The sequence below is a fragment of the Microtus oregoni genome, unplaced genomic scaffold (genome assembly GCF_018167655.1).
Source record: "Microtus oregoni isolate MIOR12 unplaced genomic scaffold, Mior012 000011F_ref0000422, whole genome shotgun sequence".
Classification (NCBI taxonomy): domain Eukaryota; kingdom Metazoa; phylum Chordata; class Mammalia; order Rodentia; family Cricetidae; genus Microtus; species Microtus oregoni.
This window is the reverse complement of record NW_024543070.1, coordinates 11,989,431-12,013,375: the sequence shown is the minus strand read 5'-3', so window position 1 is coordinate 12,013,375 and position 23,945 is coordinate 11,989,431. Positions and strand designations below refer to the sequence as shown.

General features: G+C 39.6%; 2 protein-coding genes across 6 annotated transcripts in view; one reads left to right on the top strand and one right to left on the bottom strand.

Moving 5' to 3' along the window:
- LOC121453456 (transcription elongation regulator 1-like) overlaps nucleotides 1-15,792 on the top strand; it is a 49,514-nt gene extending 33,722 nt beyond the window's left edge. For 4 of the 5 annotated variants that reach the window (XM_041660254.1, XM_041660253.1, XM_041660252.1 and 1 more), the window contains 8 exons: nucleotides 3,051-3,169; nucleotides 5,617-5,767; nucleotides 9,528-9,692; nucleotides 10,083-10,265; nucleotides 11,196-11,375; nucleotides 12,023-12,106; nucleotides 13,500-13,600; nucleotides 14,754-15,792. In XM_041660254.1, the coding sequence (XP_041516188.1) occupies nucleotides 3,051-3,169; nucleotides 5,617-5,767; nucleotides 9,528-9,692; nucleotides 10,083-10,265; nucleotides 11,196-11,375; nucleotides 12,023-12,106; nucleotides 13,500-13,600; nucleotides 14,754-14,955 (1,185 nt within the window). In that variant the 3' untranslated portion in view covers nucleotides 14,956-15,792. Of the gene's footprint in view, nucleotides 1-3,050; nucleotides 3,170-5,616; nucleotides 5,768-9,527; nucleotides 9,693-10,082; nucleotides 10,266-11,195; nucleotides 11,376-12,022; nucleotides 12,107-13,499; nucleotides 13,601-14,393; nucleotides 14,488-14,753 lie in introns of those variants that run through there. The other variant, XM_041660255.1, reaches the window with a different exon arrangement.
- Nucleotides 15,793-17,093: 1,301 nt separating this feature from the next.
- Nucleotides 17,094-19,880, bottom strand: LOC121453614 (G-protein coupled receptor 151 protein-like). Its single transcript, XM_041660495.1, has one exon. It carries the CDS (start codon nucleotides 19,809-19,811, stop codon nucleotides 18,543-18,545), a length of 1,269 nt encoding a protein of 422 aa, XP_041516429.1. The 5' UTR covers nucleotides 19,812-19,880; the 3' UTR covers nucleotides 17,094-18,542.
- Between the last annotated feature and the right edge of the window lie 4,065 nt (nucleotides 19,881-23,945).

Here is a 23,945-nt window from a genome sequence, read left to right as displayed (position 1 = left end):
CATAGGAGAACCCTTGTTTTCTATGATGTGCATCTCAGTAATTCATAGCATTCATTGGTCTGGACTATCTTAAAGGAGGGGATATATAATTCTTTCAAGTATCGAAAAAGTTGGTTGAGGCTGTTGTGGTAATATTGACACTCAGAAAGCAGAGATGCAGAGGCTTTCATTTATGTTCCTGCTTCAAGGAAAGAAGTTACTTTTAATATATTATGTAATACTTGGGTGATTAGGAAGATAGGAGAAAAGAGGCTTTCCTGTGACTTAAGGAGTGTTGTCTCTCTCTGGCAGGGTAAGGTAATCTAGAGTTTCAGTACATACAGTTTTGTTGATGGTACTGTGTGTAGACTGGCCTGGCGAAAGGCATTTTAGGAAACATTTTCTGTTTATCTCATGTGTATTTATGGACCTTCTGATGCTGGAGTGAGACCTTTTCCCCCACAGCTCTCTGAATTCACCTTCTCTTTGGCTGTCATCTTCAGAGATGAACTCTGATCATTTGGAAGGCCTCTTTCATCCGTTTGTTTGGTTGGCTCCATCATGAGGTTTTTGTCTGGTTTTCATTGGGGTAGTACTGTAGATGAAGGTGTTCTATGAGCTGAGTAATGCTCTGCTACTGAGTTCCTCCTTGGTGCGTACATTTAAGATGGATATTCCCATGTAGTCTGGGCTGCTTTCAAAATTGTGCTCCATCTACCTTCGTTGTGCCCAATCAGAGGTGGTTTTTGTTGTACTTATTTTTGCTGCTTTCATCCCTTTTTAGCTTACAATGAAGTGGGGGGTGGGTGTTGATAACTTACTGAGTTTTACATATTTGAGGAAGCCTTGTTTGTCTTTTTTGGCACTGTAGGGCTGGCTAAGTATTGTTTCTTAAGGATTTTGCTTTGCTTTTTAATGTTCAGAGATATTTTTGAAGCTGTAGTGTTACCTATTATTTTCTTGATTCCCTTAGACCCAGTAAATATGTATATTCTCTCTCAACCCTTTGTGATCTGATGGTGTTCCAATGAGATTTGTCCGAGTAGATTACATTATGCAATATGGAAATTGCTGTTTTTCAGTTTTGGGAAATTCTCTTTCATTCATTACTTTTGTTGTCACTATTATTGTTACTTTTTGAGTTTCATACACGCATGCAATGTATTATAATATCAACCCCAGCTCTTCCCAGACCCTCCGTTGCCATGACTGCTTCCCAGCTCACATCCTCTTGGTATAGGCCACTGACTGGATCACAGGTAACCTAGTGGGACATTCTACTCAACAGTCCTTAATTGCTGAAGTCTTCATTTTTATGTAAGTCCTGTAGCCCTTCCTCTTTTGTGCTGGACTTTGCCCTGGGTTGGTCTTAACCAGGTCGTTTTCAGGCAGTCATAGCCTCTGGCTCCTCCTCAACATCTACTTTAGCAGTAGTTCCAATTCCTCTTCCACAGTGCTCCCTGCACTATGGGAGTAGTGTGATACAGGTGTCTCATTTAGGATTGAGAACTCTAGAGCTACTCATTCTTTATTAATAGCCATCGACTGCGAAAAGGAAGTTCTATGATGAGGGCTGAAAGCTTGAGTAAATTTTGGATATAGAGATAAGTGTTTAGAAGAAAGTTTGACACTATACACCTTTATAAAAATAATAATACTAGGTTCTCTGTATGGTGCATGAACTTCCCAGTCACAGTTTCTCCAAATTTGTTTTGTTTTGTTTTGAAGCAGCAGATTTACTTTTCTGAGTTCATCCCCAGCCTCTCTCTTGCACCTTTTTTCCCCCCTTCCCTTTTTTTCTGTGGTATTGGATATTGAACCCCTGGTCTTCCATGTGTCGGGCATGTGCTCTGCCGCTGAACTAAATCCATAGCCCTCATCCTTAAATCCTGTTCTTTTCTCTTGATTCTTTTTAAATGTGCTTTCCCTCACTATTCTTAGCCAACTTGTTCAGTTCAAATTTTACTTTTTCCACATCAATTTCTAAGGTTTTTTTAGGTTTCTTTTATAGTTAGTTTCATAACTTGTTTAAATTGTGTGTGTTGTCTCCCCCCCCCCCCCCCACCTTTCCTTTGGAACTTTGATTTTGACAGAGTCCTAAACCAGATTCCTTTGAACTCTTGCCTCATGGTGAAGAGTGAAGCACCAAAACAGCTTGCCATCTGGGTGGGCTCCCATGGTGACACTTCTGCAAAGATGCTCTGGTTATGGCTAATATTGTCAGTTTGACAGAATCTGGACTTACACAGGAAGACAAGTCTTTGGGCATGCCTCTGAGGGATTACTTAGATTAGTAATTGAGGGGAGTAGCCCCAACCCCCATAGTTCAGAGAGAACTGTGCCTCAGTTCTGAGATGCAGTTTTTATTCTGGCATGCTGCTTTCAGAAATCATGTTGCCTCAAGATAGGAGACACTCGTTTATTTGACCTTTTAGAACAGGGAGCAAACTTCTTAAGGGCCAGATACTAAGTGGGGAGATAGTATAGAATAGACTTAAGTATTGAAGTAGAATTAAATTATGGACTCCGTGCTTCTGACTTTGCTAGAATGAGTTCAAGAGGACTATGGTTTAGCTTGGATGTCTCTGTTTGAAATACTTATATATTGTACCAATGGGAGAAAATTGTGAAACTTTTCTTTGTTTCTCTTTTTCTATTTTGTCCCAGACTGCTAAATGGAGAGCCATATACTTGTGCACTATTTTGGTGAAACTTTGAAGTGAGATTTGCTGGAGATAATGTACTGTTAATTATCTATACTTAGTATACAGGCCCTAGTACAGTTTGGATGGAGTCTTTGTTTTATAATTTTCTATTAAGACTGCATTATAGCCGGGCGGTTGTGGCGCACGCCTTTAATCCCAGCACTTGGGAGGCAGAGGCAGGCGGATCTCTGTGAGTTCGAGACCAGCCTAGTCAACAAGAGCTAGTTCCAGGACAGGCTCCAAAACCACAGAGAAATCCTGTCTCGAAAAACCAAAAAAAGAGAAAAAGAAAAAAAAAAAGACTGCATTATAAAATTGGTATTTCTCTCTCTTTTTTTTGTGTGTGTGGGGGGGGTTGTGTGGTAGGTGTTTGATCAGTATGTCAAGACCAGAGCAGAGGAAGAACGCAGAGAAAAGAAAAACAAAATAATGCAAGCCAAGGAAGATTTCAAAAAAATGATGGAAGAAGCAAAGTTTAATCCAAGGTATGTGTTTTACCAGTCACATCTGAGTATGTATTTCCCCCATAATCAAGTGTGTATGTGGCAGAGTGAGTGAGGTAATCAAGTTCTACCTACCTATTTTGTAGATAAGGACCGTAAACAAGCAAATTAGGTGGTGGTGACAAGAGAGGAGTTTGCTGTTGCTCAAAATAGTGTAGGTAGGAGTGGCTTAGTTGGGCTGTAGTGGTGTTAGCTTTCTGTTTTTTAACACAGAAGGCAGTGTATTTTAGTTTTGTATTAACATGATTTTTAAAGGGATAAATAAGCCTTATTTTTCCTTCCCACATGAAAGTGTTTTATTATAGGAGTAAATCTCATTGTATAAGCTTTATAAAGAATGCTTTGTGTTCATGGGAAAATTACCCTTTTCCTGTTTTTGAAGTTTGAGTATAGTTTTTTTGGATTAAAAAAAATCCCAGGCCAGGCAAGCTGTAAATCTCAGCAGCTGCCTGGAGGAGGAGAATGAGAAGATCCGAGCCATGTGAGCAGGCTCAGAGATCAGATAGTGGTTAGACAGGTGGTGCATGATGGGGAGACGCTGTAGAGGAAAAGTAAGAAAGCCCGAAGTTCTGGTCAAAGCCCACTTTGGTTATGGCCAGCATCTAAAAGAAAGAAATAGCACAGAGGACAAGTTGACCTTTCTGTTAGGACTGAGAAAGGTAGGCAGCCCCAACTGAACCTCCTGACTGTTTGGCTTGTAGGAACTGCCCCTTTACCTCATTATGTCCTTAGCCTAGAGCCATTATCTTTGTAGTTGACATTCTGGGGTTGGCGAAGATTTTTAGAATTAAAAATTGGTATTTTTAATTAAATTTGGGAAATTCTGGCTAGTGATTTTATGTCCTCATGTACTCTTGGCTCTTTTGGGGGTCTGCCTGTTCATGTATTAGTAAGTTCCTGGCTCCCCACCGTCAGTCATTTCTGTGGCTCATCCTTTGTTACTGATCTCACTTTCACATAAATGACCTTCTTAGTGTGTCCATTATAATGTTAAACATACTCAGTTAATCTTTCTTAATGGTTTTAACTTTTGTAAACATTTTTTCTAGTTTGGGTGTTCATGCATTTAATCTCAACACTCTGGAGGCAGAAGCTGGTGGATCTTTGTAGGGTTGAAGCCAACTTGTGTGTTGAAACTTCTTATTAATTAAGATAATTTTCAGTTGTTTGAATTGATTTTTATTTTTCTAGTGTAATTATAATAGCTTGAAAACATTGATTGGTTCTTAGAACAGTATCTGGATGTCTGTCTAGGGTTTGTTTTCCCTGAAGCTATGTACATAATTCTTTGTATGTATCGTATTTTTTAATATTTAGCATTATGGATTTTACAAACTCTGTACTCTTATATCTTCCATTTGCTAAGCAGACAGTGTAATTACTGGCTTGACTTTTATGTTTTACTAGGGTGGACTTCTGCAAATGGAACTATCTCCCTTATGGGCTTGCTTGATACTATTCTTTCAGCATATTGAAAGTCTATTATCTCTGTAGTTTTTTATTTTTAATTATGTGTGTGTATGTCTATATGAGGGTGTGAGTGCAGTGACGTGCAGAGACCATAAAGGGTGTTGGATACCCTGGAAGTGGACTTATAGGTGGTTGTAAGCCATCTGAGGTAGGTGTTGGAAACCAAACTCAGCTCTGGCTGTTCTAAAACTTGCTATGTAGATAAGGCTGGCCTCGAACTCAGAGATCCATCTGCTTCTGCCTTCCTAGTGGTAGGATTAAAGGTGTGTGCCACCATGCCCTGACGCTTTTTCATTCTTAGCTGTGATTACAGCAGAGAAAATGGTTGTGCCATGCTTTTCAACAGGTAGGTTGTGTCTGAGGCCCCATTGGGAATTACCCCTCAATGAGTCTTCTGGGGAAATCTTGTCTCTAGGACTTCTTCCTCTGCTCTTTTAGTGCACAAATTCTTGTGGCCACTGTGTTACATGCACCTAGCTCTGCACCTTGGGCAGTTACTTGAAGATATATAACAGTATGGTATACCTCATGAAGTCTCTCCTTTCAGGTACCGTTACTCCTACCTGATATCATCTGCTGTAGATCAGTTGCCCTATGTACTTTGTTCAGTTTAGGAAGAGTCGGTCAGATAAGCTATCCCATTGTGTTTGAAGCAAGCCTTGGCTATAAAACTTTTGGGTAGTAGATGAGTTATTAAGCCTCTAGATACATTCTTCATCTTGGTGTGCCTTTATTAAAAGGTAATTTATTACATTCCCTGATCTTGGCTGGTGGCATACAACCACCAACCACATTTTCAGTTAGGGCCTCTTTCTTTCCTTACTGTGTGTCACTGTTGAGATTTGGGACCTACACGTCTGTGGCACATAATTCTTGCTAGGAAAATGGTGTGTTCCTTTTATGCTTGTTTTACAAACAAGTAGTCAACTAAAGCTAGCATACTGACCATTTTCTTACAGAGCTACTTTTAGTGAATTTGCTGCCAAACATGCTAAAGATTCAAGATTCAAAGCAATTGAAAAGATGAAAGATAGAGAAGCGCTGTTTAATGAATTTGTGGCGGCTGCAAGGAAGAAAGAAAAGGAAGATTCGAAGAGCAGAGGTGAGAAGGTAAGATGGTTTATTCTTAGTGGCCTGTTTGGTGGAATGAGGACTAATTATTATACTATTTCCTAACCTTGTTTGTAGGCACAAGCAATTGGATCAGTGTTTTGCACAATTGTTGGTATAATATATATTATACATATATATTTTCATAATCCTTATTTTAGAAACCTCAGTAAACTATTTTGAATTGCTATTAAATAAGGTATCTGGTAAACCTGGAACTAGGTTTTAGAACTACATGCTCCTTGGTAACTAAAGTGTGTTAAGATTTCAGAAGTCTTTATAAATACTAACATTTGAATTTCAAAGGGCTTCTTAATCTTTTTATTACATAAAATATCATTTTAGTAAGTTTCTAATCTTTCAGTAAATGTATCTTACATATAAATTATTGCTTTTCAGAATTAAAGGTCAGCTATTAAAGATTAATGCGTCTGAAATGTCATTTGATAGCAATGTCAGGAATAGAGAGCTCACCATGTGGAGGCAGAACAGTGGGGAGATGGCACTGTGAGCCATCAAAACAGCTACTCTCCTGAGTGTTCCAGTATGCTTTGTAATGGGGGAAATAGCCCCTCTGGAGCCTCATCATTCCTGATACTCAAAATTGCTTTCTATTGTGGGAAGCTAAAATGTTATAAATTCTATTAAGAAACGTTGTTAGGGAAATCATCCCAAGTCTCATTGTTCAGAAACCTCTTCCAATTAAAATAGTAAGAATATTAGATGAACTCTGGTTATCTGATATGTTGGGCTTCAAAGTAAACTTTTATAGAATTACTTTACAGATAATTTTAAATGATTATGCTTCTTAAAAGAAATGTACAGAATTATCATGTAAACAGAAATTACATGAGTATTTTATATATCTGTTAGGATCACATAAATGAATTGCTACTCTTCTTTTTAATGTGTTTTTTATTTTTATTTTATGTTCATTGGTGTTTTACCTGCATGTATGTTTGTGTGACGGTGTCAGAAACCCTGGAACTGAAGTTACATTTAGCTGTGAGCCGCCATGTGGGTGCTGGGAATTGAACCTGGGTCCTCTGGAAGAGCAGCCAGTGCTCTTATTCTGCTGAGCCATCTCTCTTGCCCCTACTTTTGACTTTTAGAATAATGTATTTAATTAACAAAAACCAAACGATCATTTGCTAGTATATGATTACACTTAATGTAAATTTTTTTAATGACATAATTTTCTATAAACATGTTTGGAATAACTTAAGAATTTTATTTTATAATAAAACTTTGCAGTTTTATTCTATGTGGTTTTTTTCCCCCCAATTATAAACTGATTGGCCCAGTATTTCAGGCTCTTCTTATTAACTAATTCTTATAACTTGTATTAGCCAATACTTGTCTATTTTGGCCACGTGGCTTGGTGCCTTTTTTGGCGAAGCAGTCACATTTTGCCTTCTTTCCGACTGGGTCACAACTGCCTTTGTTTTAACAGCTGCCCTGTGCTGCTTTTGGTATTAGGGGATCTCCTAGTTGTGCTGTTGTTGCTTTAGCGTCCTGAAGTTCTGGTACTTCCATATGTTATTTTTAGAAGTTTCCCCTGATATCCCTACAGTGTGGTGTCCCCAGTCAAGAGCATTCAATAGACAGGACAGCAAATAAATCCGAATAAAGACTTCTATAAAATCTTTATCCTCTAGATTATAAAGACAGATTGAGCTAATTTAAAAAATGCAAAACAGATTGCTAGACCATCAGAGAATTTACAAGGGTTAAGTGTAATAGATTTTATGTTCACATTTTGTGGTATTTAGTTAATAAATTTTATCTCTTTTCCTCTGTATTGTTTCGGTTAATCTTAGACTTTAAAAAGTGTCACCTTGTTATTCGTAAGACTGCTGGCAGCAGTAGCAGGGTATGGATAATTAGGGTCTGCTTCACTGTAGCTTTTCATTTTGTAAAAACATGCCCTTAGAGTTGATTGGCTTTTACCTGATGGGAGTGTGCATTTGTTTGTGAAGCCAGTGCTTGAGCTTTTGTTTACTGCTGCTTACTGGGAACACTTCGTCCTTTATAACTGCACCTTTGAAGGCAACAGTAGTGGAGTTAATCATGTTAGGAAATTTGCATTTTTTCTGTCTAAAGTTTGTGCTGTACAGTCCATTTTTGCTGTGGTAAGGATAAAAAATGGGCTGTGAGTTAAGCTGATGGTAAATTTTATTTTTCCCATTCATTTATTAACTACTTTTTTTCATACTTAGCAGCTTTAGTAGGCTTGTCATGGTAATGCCAACAATGAAAAGATTTTAAGAGTTTATTTATAGTATTTGTTTATGTATCACACATGTTAAAAACTGTAACTACTTTATATAGTTTATATATAGTGTTTGAAGAGTTTTAAGTTAATATAAATTTCCATGGCTTAAATCTTTTTTGACACAAAGTACATGTGTTATATTAGTGTAAATTTCACCTTCTAGTTACCAAATACACCTAGGAATTTGGTTTATTAGATACAAAGTTGACATGTGAATTTTTATTATTTGCCATTATATCAAATGCTTTAATACTTGAAAAACTGGGCTTATGGGCGTTTCTTAATTCAAGCTAAGGTTCAAGTTTAATAGCGAATTCATGGCTGATTGGCTCAAAAATATTTCTAATACAGACGTTCTTTGTTTTAGAACTTTACAAATGATTTTCAAAAAGAACATAACTTCCCATAATCCTGATAGGAGAAATGTGGTTCTGAGAGGACATGATACTAGGAATAGACAGAAAGCATCATCCGTTCATTCTTGTGCGACACATCTTAGATTATTCTAATGCCATTTCTAATTCCTCCTTCCTCGGTCAGGAGAAAGGTAGAATATTTAAATCCCAGTGGTAAAAGGGAGACTTAACCGGAATCCTGTGTTGAACTGACTCTGGGTTATCTTCTTTTGTAACAGTACGTAATAATCAAAGGATGAACATGTAAAACCCAGTGGAGATTCATAAAACAAGTGCCCCCCCACATTTTCTCCCCTGTTAAACAGACCTCTCTTGGGGTTGAGGTCTGGGTTTAGTATTACTTAGGGCCTTTGACACTGAATTTGATGATAGTACTTGACAAATGTGTATACTCTAAACTTTATTACAAAGTGAATGTGCACCTACTACTCAAAAAGTAGACACTGGAATACTTTTGTAAACTAATTGTAATTATAAAAATTTGTATAATTTACTTAGGAAAGTAGGTATAAATATTGTGTTTTTAAAGCAAATAGAAGATTTAAATTCTTTTATTTTAGACATTTGATAGCAGGTCATAAAAACTTGCTATTTATGTTCAGTGATTTCTGGATTCTCTCTTAATTTTAATGAATGAAAATTATTCATCTAGTTTTTAAAATGAATCATTCTTACCATCTTCATCTTAAAGTATTTTGCTGTGACCTCATAAGTCTGGATCTTGCTAACACTGTGTGCATCTCAGTTCGAGTTGATGTTCTGTATGAAAACACGCAGCCCTGGACTCAAAGGCTGTAAGCAACTAAATGCTGTTGTCTGTATAGTTTAAAATATCAAGGTGGGAATTTGGCAGATTTTAAGTAGTCTGTATGCATCTTGAGTTTTATCTTTTCTTAATAATGGGGGGAATTGCTCTTTCAGTAAGATTCATTGCCCTCCAAGTAAGTGACTTTTAAAAGTTACTATGATCATGTTTAAGGTAAGAAGTAGGTTGTTGAATTGTTAATTACTTAGACAAGGAGAATTTCTCACAGTGCATCATCTTGCTCCCTCTTGTTTTAAAATGTAGATTAAATCGGATTTCTTTGAGCTGTTATCCAATCATCACTTGGACAGTCAGTCTCGATGGAGCAAAGTAAAAGACAAAGTAGAAAGTGACCCACGGTACAAAGCGGTGGATAGTTCTTCAATGAGAGAAGACCTTTTCAAACAGTACATCGAAAAAATAGCTAAGGTAACAGTTATACTCCCTGGTATTATACCCTTGGGTATTACATTGCTTAATGTTATTTAAGGGTGTATGTTGCTTGGATATTGGGGTGGAATTATGAATCTTGTAGTTGATTGAGAGGACATGTTTAGAAATGTTCTGGGCAAAAATTACACTTGAACACTTGTTGACAAGGTGTTTTATGGGAGAAAAAATCTTCAAGACAAAGAGTTTCTCTGTGTAGCCCCTGGCTATCCTGGGACTTGCTCTGTAGACCAGGCTGGCCTTGAACTCATAGGTTACTTGCCTTGCCTTCCAAGTGCTGTGACCAAAGGCGTGCACTGCCCCTGCCCAACTTATGAAAAAAATCTTAATGATGTTGATAAGGAGGATAATGTAATTTTATTTTTACAGAATTTAGATTCAGAAAAGGAAAAGGAGCTAGAAAGGCAAGCCCGAATTGAGGCAAGCCTCCGAGAACGAGAAAGAGAAGTTCAAAAAGCACGTTCTGAGCAAACTAAAGAAATTGACCGAGAGAGAGAACAGCACAAACGAGAAGAAGCAATCCAGAATTTCAAGGCTCTTCTGTCTGACATGGTACTTTTCTTCTGAATACTGGATGTTGGAAGTCCATTTTATTACCAATGTTCTGTAAATTGATTATGAAATATTTCTTATTTGTGGAGCATTTAAAAATTGAATTCTTGGTATTAGTACTACTGGCATAGGAAAACAAGTTTCAAAGCTCAATGTTTTACAAATAAAATTTGTAACTTCAAAACAATTTTTAAGATAGGTTTTGGTGAAAGCCATCTTGAAATATTACATACTGCCATTGAAATGCTGAGCATAATTGGACTTTTTTCTGGATGTTTTAGGGCTAGTAGCTCAATTTTCCTAATGCTGTGACCCTTTAGAACAGTTTCTCATGTTGTGGTTGACCCCCAACTGTATAATTATTTTCATTACTACATTTTTTTAATTTGACACATTTTAAGACTTGTTTAAACTTTTTAGTGGTCATAACTGGAAGATGATCAGCTTCTCATTTTTACCCACTACCCCCAGCTTGCGTATTATTCATCATGTAATTGATCACTGGGAGTTAAGGTGTCTGTTCTAAAATAGGTATTAGGTGACTTCTTAACTAAAATGGCATTAACCACAAGGTTTTTGCTTAAATTACTAGAAATGTACATTGCTTGGTTGTTGATTAACCTGGTGGTAAGCTAATCTCCTGAACAATTTACTTTCTAAATGTTGTACGTAAAGTGGTCTTTTACCACAGGATTCCTTTATGAGGTAATGTAGTCAAAAGGTTGTTTGCTTTTCAGGAAATGTATTTTAGTTTTGAATGTGACTACCTTTGTAAAGCCCAGATGAAGTTAATCATTCCTGACCACAGTGTTGAGCTTCTTATTGTGTAAATACACAAAGTCTACTTGGTGGTGTTTTTGGGTGTGCGCATGTATGTGCACGTGCTTTCATGTGCACACACCAAGCATGCACATTGTTCTTTGTTTTTAGGTACGTTCTTCTGATGTGTCATGGTCTGATACAAGGAGAACCCTCCGGAAAGATCACCGCTGGGAATCTGGGTCCTTACTGGAAAGAGAGGAGAAAGAGAAGCTTTTTAATGAGCACATTGAAGCACTTACCAAAAAGAAAAGGGAGCACTTTAGGCAGCTTCTGGATGAAACTTCTGCGGTGAGAGTCCCTGTCTTTTATTTCTGGAATCTTCATTTATAGTTTGGTAGTACAATATACTAACATAGTTTTTGGTGTCTTGGTCAGACCCATTTTTGAATTCTTAGGCATTATGACATTCTCTTCTGATTTTCCCCCCTTTAAAACATGCCACTATGTCACTTGTCAGGAATGGATGAGTTCTTTTTGCAGCTTCCACATGTATAGCTGCTTCTCTGGACTGAAATGCCTGAGCTGAGCATTGCCAGCAGGCTCTCCTTCTGTCCTTCTGTGTGCAGTGTGGTGCTATAGCCCCTTACCTGGCAGTTTGTATGCTTTGTTATCCAGGTTTTGTTCCTGTTTATCTGCTCTTTTTAGTGATGGTTTCTTCAGAAGTTATGATGTTTGCCCATGTAAATACAGGGTTTGCAGGTGATTGTCTTAGGCTACCTTGAAAGTATGGCCATGAAAATAACTCTTGTGTCAAGCCAGCAAAAAGAAATTGTATTAAAGCTGCTCCCTGTCCCTAACTAGTCCAGTTACGCTTGGGCATTACGAGAGATTGCAGGTCAGTGTGTAATATTATGTACCATGTGTGCTGCAGTTTGACTCCCTGAGTAAACGGGAATTGTATTTATGTTTTCTCTTCATTTTTTTTTCCCCCAAAGATTACCTTAACATCCACATGGAAAGAAGTGAAAAAAATAATTAAGGAAGATCCTCGGTGCATTAAGTTCTCCTCTAGTGACAGGGTAAGAGGATTTGGGATATCTCTTTATGGCACTTGGGTTTGTATGGAATTAACTATGTCGCTCAGGTATGGATGTGCACTATAACACCTTGAAGTTTATAAATACTAATAGGTGGACATGTCATTAGTGGCTCGACCAAACATGAAACTGATTTTTACAAACATGATTTTAAGTGAAATAGAAACCAGGATTTAGGTACATTTTATTTATTTGCTTTGTTTTTCAAGATAGGGTTTCTCTGTAAGTTCCTTAACTGTCCTGGAATTCACTTTGTAGACCAGGCTGGCTTCGAACTCATAGAAATCCACCTGCCTCTCTGCCTTCCTAGAGCTGGGATTAAAGTCATGTGCTGAAATGCCTGTCTTTCAAGTACATATTTTTAAAATTTGTGCTCCATACATTAACAAGAAAGCAGTAATCTAAAGCTTAGAATTTTAATTAGTATGGTTGAGTTTGTGTTTAAGGATCTTACCAAATGAAAGAAACTATATTTAGTTTCTGGTAGGAGAATATTAGGCTGGCAGTTGGTACTCATTTCCTTTGAAGTCACTGACAAACAGTGTGAGGTCCTGAGTTTCTGCCGAGGAGACTACAGTAGCAGAGTCTCCTGTGTATGAGATTTTAAAAGCAGAGCCAAGTTCTTGTGCACTGGCTTCTGTGTAGGAAAGAAACTCACCTGATGTCTCATATAGGAAATAATACAGCAAAATAACTTTCCATAATACACCGTTTGTCCCTCTGCTGTTACTTATTTTGTCACTGATTGGTATCTCTAGGTCTGACATTGAAAAGCCCAGAGACTGAATTTCTCAAACCTTAGTCAAACTCGACTAAGTTGAATTTTTGATGTGTTTACCACAAAATATGTAGAACTAGGAAAGAGTCATAGAGGACCCACTGACAGTTCCTAATTTACCTCACTGCTCATAAGGAAGTGATAGCAAGGTCTATACAGATAATATAGAACTTGCTTACAATTCCTCACGAGAAAGCCAAATGCACAATATGTACTTATGTTCTGAGTATTCTCTTGCTCTGTATATTCATACATTATATGGCATTATTCTTTGTGCTGGAAGATAGACACTCTATAGGAAATGAGTGCTTGATTCTTAGTGCCTTGTTTCTCTTGTGCTTACTTCCTGAGGACATTATGAAGACAGCTTTCACTTTAGCTGAATGTACCTCCACACCCTTGTGGTTTTCTTTCTTTCTCCTTAAGAATGTGTAGGTTATATACTACAGTAAGTTCTATAGAAAAAAAATCATTTCTCTGTCTTTTTCTATTCTGAATTTTATTACAGGACTCACAGATTACGGCTTTAATAAAGAAGTTATTTTAAAGTTTATGGGTTTTCTCGTTAATCTTATTTTTTTTCCCCTATCCCTGCAGAAAAAACAAAGGGAATTTGAAGAATACATCAGAGACAAATACATCACTGCCAAAGCTGACTTCCGGACACTCTTGAAAGAGACCAAATTCATCACGTACAGGTGCGTGCAGTCAGGTGTTCCACTGGCAGCGGTGTCTCCTAGCCTGTACTCTGATGGCAGAGCATACTGTTCATTCACACACATGTTGACATTGTGAGTTGTAGGGGTCAGAAGATGCCAGCTCTCCGCAAAGGCAGATACAGGCTGTACCACAGTACCTTTTTGATTTTGTTTTGTTTTTTTAAAGAAAGGGCCCAGATGTCAATTCTTATTTTGTGTTATCTACATCCAGTTTTTAAATACACTTTTATTTTTACTTCACTGCTTCTTTTTACTTTTTTGAGGACCCTCAACTCTTTAAGAATTGGAATTCACGAAGAGACTTGAAATGAATCCTTCACTATGAATTATCTTTGCCTCCTCTGAGAACTGCTGAGTGTGGTTAGACTGTCAGTGCCTGAAATCATCTTGTTAAGGCAGAAAAGTCATTTTTTCCCTCTTGGGAAATCAGTTTGCTGGATACATTTATTTTTTTTAAAAAAATCAGAGCCCTTAAAAGAAGGTTTTGGTGTAGCACACCCAGTAATCCATCACCACTAGTAACCTTTCATCAGGAAATCAGTTTGGCATTGCCTTCAGTCATGTTCAAGGAACTAGTTATGCTTCTTGCTCCAGCATTTCTTCCTTTAAAGACAACCTTGATGAAGGGTGTGCACGGGAGGATAGATAGTGCTGAGGTGTGGTTCTCAGGTGTTTTGTCGTTTGGATTTTTTGGTCAGGATCCTTAATGTTTTGCATCAGCTTGGGCTTTTAAATTAGATGTGAAGTAAGACTTCTTTCTACATTTTTATAGTTAATTTAGTGAAAGATGTGAAAGTGAAAGCTTGTGAAAGATGCTGGGATTGGCAGCCCCGCAGACTGAAGTCCTCTGTTCATCCACAGAACAGGTACAGCACGGGCAAGATTTACCTACCCACCCTCAGCCCTGATCTGGAGGGACCACCAGTAGGGGTGGGAGGGTAATTCAGCTTCTGAGGCCCTTTCACTCCTTGGAGTCTCTGCCGAGGTGATTTACAAAGGTGACTGCTGCAGTGAAATTTTTCTTTAAAAAAAAGTGGAAACACAATTAGGAACTAGATGGACATTTCCGGCTCATTTCTGAAAGACCAGTGAACAGCAGTCAGTAATTCTTGTACTTTTTTTCTTATTTCAGATCCAAAAAGCTAATCCAAGAATCTGACCAGCACCTGAAAGACGTAGAAAAGATTTTGCAGAATGACAAACGGTATCTAGTACTGGACTGTGTACCAGAGGAGAGGAGGAAACTGATTGTGGCCTACGTTGATGACCTGGATCGCCGGGGTCCACCTCCACCTCCCACAGCATCAGAGCCCACTAGACGATCAACAAAATAATTCTAAATACCCTTCCCCGGGCTCTCTGTTATTGAAAACGCTTGCATGAGCCAAATGTTCAGGTTTTTACATACATGTGCATTAGTCAACCTATTGCGAAACCACCTGATGAGCAGAAGAAGCAATTGTGAACAGTCTCTGAAGAGAACACTTTGAACATAGTTAATGCTTTTCTTCGTGCGGCATGACTGACGTACATACTGTCATAGTATATCTATAGGCTGTCTAGTAAACTTCAAATCTTGAAGCTAAAAATCATCCTTTTCTGAGGTGTGGAAGTCAGTGACTTGGTGGTGTTCTCACCAGCAGTGTTACTCAGCAAGACAGGAGCCTTTGTGGTTGGAGCTTGCAGATATCACAAACTCCAAGAAAACTAAGGGGTTTGTTTTGATTTTGGTTTTTTTAAGCGGGTAAAAGAGAAAACACTGAATTGAATTCTTGCGGAGACTATGACTATTCTAATGGACACACTTTGACCTTTGTCTCTAAAGAACAGTTTAGTTGTATTTGTTTACTTCTGTGCTTTGATTCTCCCCTCTGAGTTAGAGGCCAAGTCTTGTTTAGCCCAGGAGAAGATTTATTTAGTAATTTCTTCTCAGGTATGAACACATTCTTAACTAACATGTTGACCAGAATAGAATCCTGGTTAAACATACTTTATTCTCCAGTGAATGATCTTTACCGAAATTCTGAATTAGATACAAAATTACCTTTCTGGGTGTTCCCTGTAAACTACTCCTGTTTGAATGTTGAACTTTTGTTTCTAAAGTTTAATTTTAAGATGTTTGAATGTTCAGTTTATGTATTTGAACTACAATAAACCAACCCTTTTATATATGTGGATTGTAAATGATTATTGTTACACAATATATTTTATAAAAACTCTTAAATCTGTTTTTTTTTTATTTTTAAAGAAAGCAAGTGAGATTTGAGACAACTGACTCTTGGATAGTATGTAGTTTTTAAAGGCTTGACTATGATATTGTATTTCCAATATAAAAGACAAGAAATTTTGTAGAAAGCCTATTCTTCCTTTTCCCTTTGTGTGCCTGTGTGTTCAGTCTTTTAATGCTACCTGGGGCTTAGAGGCAAGAATATTGTTATTTTTGTTTTCTTGTTTCTATCTTCTTAACATATCAAAGGTTTGTGCCTTTTGGGCTTCCTTTCAACTTGTCATGTATATACCATGAACTTTCCTTTGATGTTCAGTTAAATTCTCCTAGCTTTCCCTTTTCTCTCTCTGTCTCTCTCGTTATCTTGTTCTCTCTTTGTAAATCCTATGTTGGTCTCATAGGTTGCTAGTACCAGGGTGCCACATAAATAAGATGTGTGAGAAGATAGGTTAATTACCTTACCTCTAGTCTCCCACCTTCCAGGATGGCAACAAAGCCTGAGAAAGGAAGGAATACCAGCTGGCCTATTTGTGTTATGTATGCCATTCCTGTCCATACTCTTTAGTGTGGGGTGTCATAGAAACTATGAAGCCTGGTATTGATGAGCAGACTGAGCTCTAAAGCTGTGAAAGTGATAGACAAGTAGAATTTATACACCACCCCTTTTGAAATTCACGTTTATAAATTTAGTGTTTTTGTTTTGTAAGGAGTGAGACTGACTGAATGCTTGCCAAAAGAAAAACTATTACCGAAGTGTGCCTTCCTTCCCTGAGGCCTTCATTCTGAGTTCCGTGTGGTAGTGTCTGCACATCCACCACATCTGTCATCCTAGAAAAGAGTAAAGAAACAGCTCCATGAGATAGAGCTCCTGCTTCCTAGTTTGGGCACAGTCTTTGTGCGGACTTTTCTTAGAAGGAGCGAGGCAGTTCTTCCCTTGCAGATTTTTAAAGAGATCAGATCAGACTCTGATGTTCTTAATGAACAATTCATTATAATTATATGTTGTTTTATGTGTAGCTTAAGGTGTTACTGCAGCTTATCTAGAAACCTGGGACTTTGTCACCCTCAGGCTACCTCATAAAGCCCTCTTGTTCTCAGTGATGGTTTGAAATGCTAATTCAAGACACAAGACAGCATTAAGTCTGTAACACCTGTCAGAAGTAAAGCATCGCTTTTATTTCTTTACAAGTCAAGATGTCATATACTTGAAGCTTACACTCTACATATTATGTCTATAAAACAAAAGCTTCTTTTCAGTTCCAGTGGCAGCTCTTCATGTATCTGGATTCACAAAGCAGTTATTTTGGAATCTTGGGCTATACTATTATTTATTTTAAAATGACAGCTTCAAATCCAGTTTATCCTGAAACAAGTGAAAAGGAAGGCAGCTTTGTCTCTGGTGAATACTACAGCCTTTTGTAGTAAAATCATTTCAAGACTGAATATTGCAAATGACAGTTCTTGGTACTGTACAGAATATTCCCCAAACTCCTCCCTTGCTTGTTTTAGAGGCATTCTTATTCTCAGAAGTACCCAACAGTGGAAAAATCCCAAAATTCCCTTAATGGAGCAGCTAAGAATCCTAAGTGTCTTTTTATCTTTAAAGGGGATGCACGATCATGCTTTATTGGCTTGCTGCTCTACTCAAATTTTCCACATCTAGGAGCTCCGAGTGCTTATATTGATCTTTGCTTTGCATAGTCCTTGGGACCATTCTCGTGTTTCCTAAATTTCGTGTTATTATTTGCTGCGTTCTCTATCTTTTTGAATGTGTATTATTCCATTTTGTTTCACTTGATTATATATCTTAGAAGCCCTGCAATATTTTAAAAGTTGAGGGTATTCAAGTTTGATGACACAGGGAAAGTCCCCCCTCATTGTCCTTTATGCTTGTCTTTAACCAGTAGCTAATACCTGTATCATTAGCTTCAGCTTACAGTCTACCTTAAAGAACAGAGATCAAGGAGAATACTCTTAGAAGAGAAGAGACATTATAGTTTGAAAATTCTCTGCATTGTGATACATATAGAATGTCATGTTAGGCTACTAATATTCTCAGAATTTTAATCCAAAACTCATTCAGGTATATTTTTCAAGATTGAAACAGCTTTTATACTGTAAGGCAAAACTTGAATTTACTTAAACTTGGGCCCCAAAAGCCATGGTTTGAAGTTAGCCCAGAATAGAAGATCTATTCATTATTTTGTAAATTTTGTTCAGGAAAATTACATGGACTTGATATTAGCATGTGCTAAAAGCTAATGAAGAGAACTACAAGTAAAATTTACACTTTTAAAAAAGCCAGAGGAGACACAGATTTTGAGCTATGCTTAGGTGAAATATAACTTGCTGACTGACTTGAGGCCAGCAGTTTCGGGAAGATAGAGAGAACATGGGCTCAGTCTGATAAACTACTTCAGCCAGTGCAGTACCTGGCTGTGTTTAGGGGGTTCCCTGGGCATATGTTACTGTGAACCCAATAATCACTTTACATAACACTTGTAACGAGTTCTTTAGACAGGGAACTCTGAAGCCTAAGCACTGCATGCCAGTCTACTTACCGGTTGAATGGTTTGAAAATGCAGATAGAAACCTTTGCAATTTCTAATGGTAACTTAGAGTCAGGATAAGGCTAAGCAACAGCCCAAGTAAATACAATAATGACAATTTGTTTTTCTTTGAAAATCAAGTCCATTAATTGCAGCCTTCTGTCTCTTGGCCTTCATGTTCCCAGGGTACAGGGTCATTGTCCTGCACTGAAGGGACCGCATCCCTCTCATGCCAAAACTGCTCAACATCAGGGAGGATGGGAGCCACTGCCTTGTCAGTTTTCTCTTTGCTGGAGTTGGGAAAGTCAGGTCTGTCTGTCTCTTGAGTGGATGTTTGGGGCTCTGGAGACGGAGTCTTGTCAGGGAGGGCCTCTGTGTTTCCCGCTGGTGCCCCCTGAACCTCTGAGGCAGCTGCAGGCGTTCTGGTTATCATCCATTTCCATAGGCCTTTCAAGCCTGCCTTGACCTCTTCAGACATCACTAGAAAGATGAGAGGGTTTGCTGTAGAGGTGGAAAACATGAGGACTTGAGACAGGGCTATAAAACCCTGTGGTGGCAGCGGACCTCCAGCCTTCAGATGCCATACCCACAGCCAGGCTACCCATTCGGGAAGCCACAGAAGAGCAGAGGTGGCTGCAGTGCTTAGCAGCATCACTGTGAGTTGCTTTGAGCGCATCTGGTTTCTAAGGCTTTGCGTTTTCGTACCTCGCTTTTTGCATTGGTCATAAGCTCGCCAGAAATAGAAGCTGGCTAGAAGTAAAGGAAGGCAAAACACCAGGAGAGGGTAGAGCTTACTGAACATTGACATGAATTCTTTGGCCACAGCTGGCACATCCAGGAGGCACATTTCCACACCTCCGTGAAGTCTGGTGGTGCTAAAGAACCATTCTGGCAGGGGAAGCAGGCTGGCTACAACCCAGATGGCCACCAGCACTGAGCAGATGGTGCAGTTGTGGATACTCACTTGCTTGCCTGGGTCTCTTGCATACATGAAGCATACTTTGGCAACTACAGCAGTTGTCAAACTCTTGGCTGCCATGCATGTGTGGATGAACCAGTCAGAGGACTTGCAGACAAACCAGCCGAGATCCCAGACACCTTTGGAGTATGCTGTAGCTCGGACAGGTGCAGAGAAGAGCAGGAGAGAGATGTCAGCCAGGCTGAGATTCAGAATCAGGGAGTGGATCATGGACGGCTTGCTTTTCCAAACACCATGAAGGAGGATGCCAATCACACATAGATTCCCCACGAAGCCCACCAGACACACAGCCACCAAGAGAGCCGGAATGACGGTCCTCCAGTCCTTGGAGTCAGATGGCAGGTACCCTCCTGCAAAGTGGAGGTAGGCAAACGACACATTCATGATGCTGGAATTGGAATCGGCAAAGACAGCGGCCAGCATTGCCTTTTCCATGGAGCTCCTCCCTGCAGATGTTAGCTTCTGGTTTAGGTTGGTCTTTCTCTTAGCCCTTTTGCATGAGAATAAAAAAATACCCTCTGTCGTCCACACTGACGACACTTCTGGACCCTCCCCTTGCGTGTTCGTTGACAATGGAAGGCTGGCTGCTGAGCTTTTGTGCTGCACACAGTATACCTGTAACTGCACGGAATGACGGGCAGCAGGAGCGTGTTGATACAGCTCATTAGCAAGTCTAATACTAAATACCAGCTTCATGAGGTGATAACACATTCCCATAAATGATAAATGAGTCGAAACATACACGTAAGTAGGGGTGCTCCCCTGGGGTGAGGGCAGCCATGGGAGGGGAGGATCATTAGAAGAGGTATTTTTCAATCAGTTTTTTCTAAGTACAGCCTGGTCTGTGGTTGAGTAGACACTACAGGAATCCAGGTCCTTTGAATTTTCACATGCATCAGGATCCAATAGCTTGACGTTGGTCTAGACAGGGCCCAAGAGTTATCTCCTACCAACTTCCCATCGGGTGTTGTTGCTGCTGCTGCTGGGAGACCACAATTTAACCAGTGTTCTCTCCCATCTTGTCTTTCCTCTGCAGACAGGAACATTCTCCTCAACCCTCACTAGCATATCAGTTCCATGATAGCAGGCACAGCTGGATAGTGAAGAAGTTGGAACAGTGTTTTTAAATCCAGTTATGGATGACCTAAGTTTATTGTGAATTTTCTAGAGGTACCTTTTGGAGCTCTGAACTAGTCTCCATCAGACCTCAGCAAGTGATGGTGATGAAGCCAAGTGGGAAATGAAGCTTTTCAGAATTTTTATGTTGAAGACTATTAAGGGATTCTGAGAGAAAGTACCATTTTAAAGTGGAAAAGCCAGCAAGGTGCCACAACTAGTAAAACCAGTTGCTTTGCAAACTCTGGCGACTTGAGATCCACTCCCCAGAGCTGCCCTCTGTCCTCCACAGGCGCGGTGACACACATGGCTGTGCATATATATCATGCACAAAATACACAGTGACAAAAAGGTTGGGGGAAGTAAAGCTCAGGTGAGCGGAATTTCCCAGGCAGTGGACAGTGGGGGGGATCAGAGGAGCTGGCATTGCTCAAACAGGAATAACCCGCAGATGGTACAGTTTATCCAGGGACTGATCTCCCTAACAGGTTTATGGAGAAAGTGTGGTCTAGAAAGCCCAAGGCCTAAAGGTGGGAGCAGAGAGAACCGTCCCACTGAGTGTGGCTGCTCTTAGGCTTCTAGCTCTAGTGGTCAGAACAGAACGGCCAGCTGTGACTGAGTCACGCCTCCGGGTCCTAGTACTAATTGTGCAGTTTTTCCCAGGGAGGGAAAAGGAGGGCACAACAAAAACCCTGGATGCCGCAGACATACATGCAGGCAAACACTCAAACATGTAAAGTAAAAATCAATAAAGCTTAAATAAAAGAACCAAAACCAAACCAGCGAGGTGCGTAACAGTACATCCACCGAGAAGGCTGGCTGTGGTGCTGGACTGCAGCATTTCCCACATATCTAGGAGATGGAACTGGGACGGAAAGGACCAATGATAGAAAGGGTCCTCTGAGCTATAAATCGGCACATTCTTTTGGTAATGAGAATATTCTAAAATTTTATTTTGGGGTTTTCTGAGCAATTAAATGTACCAGCTTACCTTTGATTATATATTCAGAAAGTGCTAATTTGATTAATGTGAACAATGCCTCAGTTTTTGTTTGTTTTGTTGCGGTTGAAACATGGTCTCACTATGTTGCAGTTCTGCCTGCCCTGGAACTCACTGTAGACCAGGCTGGCCTTGAAACTCAGAGCGATCTGCCTGCCTCTGTCTCCCAAGTACTGGGACTAAAGCCCTGTGTCACTACACAGTTTGTTTAGTTTTAGTTTTTCAAGAAAATAGTTATTTGGGGTGGAGATAAAGTGAAGATCAGATTTTCTTGCCTTTAGTTTGCTGAGTAGCCACAGGCAGAAGGAGCAGGGAGAAAGACCTAGAACTAGAAAGTAGGGAGTCGGTAGACAGCATGCCTGGCTTTTCTGGTTTAACAATGGGCCTTCAGAAAAACCTTGTCTGCTTCTACCTCATGCTCAAGTCTAGCACAATCTAACTGCCACCCCCAGATTTTCTCAGCTGGGTCCCATATAACTTTTTTTCTTTAAAGATTTATTTTTTCTTTATTTTTTTTAAAAGAAAACTATCTTTTTTTTTTTCGTTACACATACCAATCCAAGTTCCTACTCCCTCCCCTCCTTCCATTCCCTCCACATATCCTCCCACCCCACCTCTATCCAATTTTCAGAGAGGCTAAGGCACATTGCTTTGGGGAAGGTCCAAGGTCCTCCCCCTATGTCTAGACTGATCAAGGTATCCATCCAAAGAGAAGAGGTTCCCAAAAAGCCAGTACATGCAGTAGAGATAAATCCTGATGCCACTGCAGTGGACCCTCAGTCTGCCCCAGCCATGCAACTGTCACCCACAATCAGAGGAACTAGTTTGGTCCTATGCTTGTTCCTTCCCAGTCCTGCTGGAGTTGGTCAGCTCCCATTAGCTCAGGTACATGGAATTAGAAAACACTATCGTGAGTGAGGTAACCCAGACCCCAAAAGATGAATATGGTATCTACTCACTCATAAGTGAATACTAGCTATAAATAAAGGATTTATTATATATATATATATATATATATATATATATATATATATATATATATGCATGAACAACTCGATGCCGGATGAGGGCATCAGATCCCACTATAGATGATGGTTGTGAGCCGCCAAGTCAGCGCCTCTGGAAGAGCAGCCAGTGCTCTTAACTCTTGAGTCATCTCTCCAGCTCCCCATGTGACTTTTCCATGACCTACCTCAATGTTGCCAAGATGGACCCTTGAAAATTGAGAAGCGGTGATAAAACGATAAAATGTCTGAGCTATTGGCATTTACTTATTTGGAGATGGGTTTCTCCACACCGAAGAAGAAATGGGTCACTTTTAGGCTGGCCTTAGGAGAATAGGACCTTCTCAGAAAGTGGCAAGATGTTTTTATGGGCCCAGAATGGTCCTGGTTTATCATTTGGAGGCCAATTTAGTTGTTAAAAACGATCCATTCCCAGAGCAGTATGGTAGCACATGCCGTACTTGTAACACTCTGAAGGCTGAAAAAGGAGGGTTGCAAGTTCAAAGTTAGCTTGGGTTATATAATGAGATCTTGTTATTTTTTGACATTGAATTAAAATGGAATATTTACTAAAATACAGAAACATACCTTTCTCACATTACATTGTCCTTTTGTTGACTTTCCTCTCACCCACACCACCTTCTTTCAAATGAGAGATGGCTCAATGGTTAAGAGCACTGGTTGTTCTTCCAGAGAACCTGGGTTCAATTCCTAGCACCCACGTGGCAGCTCAGAGCTGGAACTCCAGGGGACCCGACACCGTCACACGGACATACACACAGGTCAAACACCAATGCACACTTTAAAAGAAAAAACAAATCTGAACCCTTTATTTAAGGTAAAATTCCAACTGAAAGAAGTCATGTGACCAAATGAACAAGACCAGAATAACAAACCTTGCCCTTCCATACAGTCTGGAATAGACTTGGGGTGCCGGGTCAGCTTCCTCCCACTGTGTGCCATTCCACAATAATCCATGCAGAATCCATTCCTGTGTGTCATTCCTGTTGTGCTTCTGGATTTCGCTTGTGTGTGTGTGGGGGGGGGCATGCCTTGGCACAGCTGTGGTGGTTGGAAGATAACTCTGTGGGGTTCGTTCTCTCTAATGTGGGGTCTGCTGATTGATCTCAGGTTGGCAGGCTTGTGCAGTGAGCTCTTGACTCAATGGGACTTCTCACCATCCCCTTTAAAAAAATCTTTTTATTTGTATTTTAAGTTAAATTTCAAAATGTATTTTCTTTATTCTCTTAGTGTGGTCACCGAGTTCCCTGGAGCCTGTGAGGAGCTCGGAGAACAACAGCGGAGTCGGCTCTCCACTGCCATCTTTATGTGGGCTCTGGGGGTCCCATAGAGGTTGCGGAGGCTTGGGCTGCAGCTTCTTTAAATACTGAGCCACCCTCAGAGAACTAGAAATTGTCTCAAAGATTAACAAGAAGAAGAAGAAGGAAA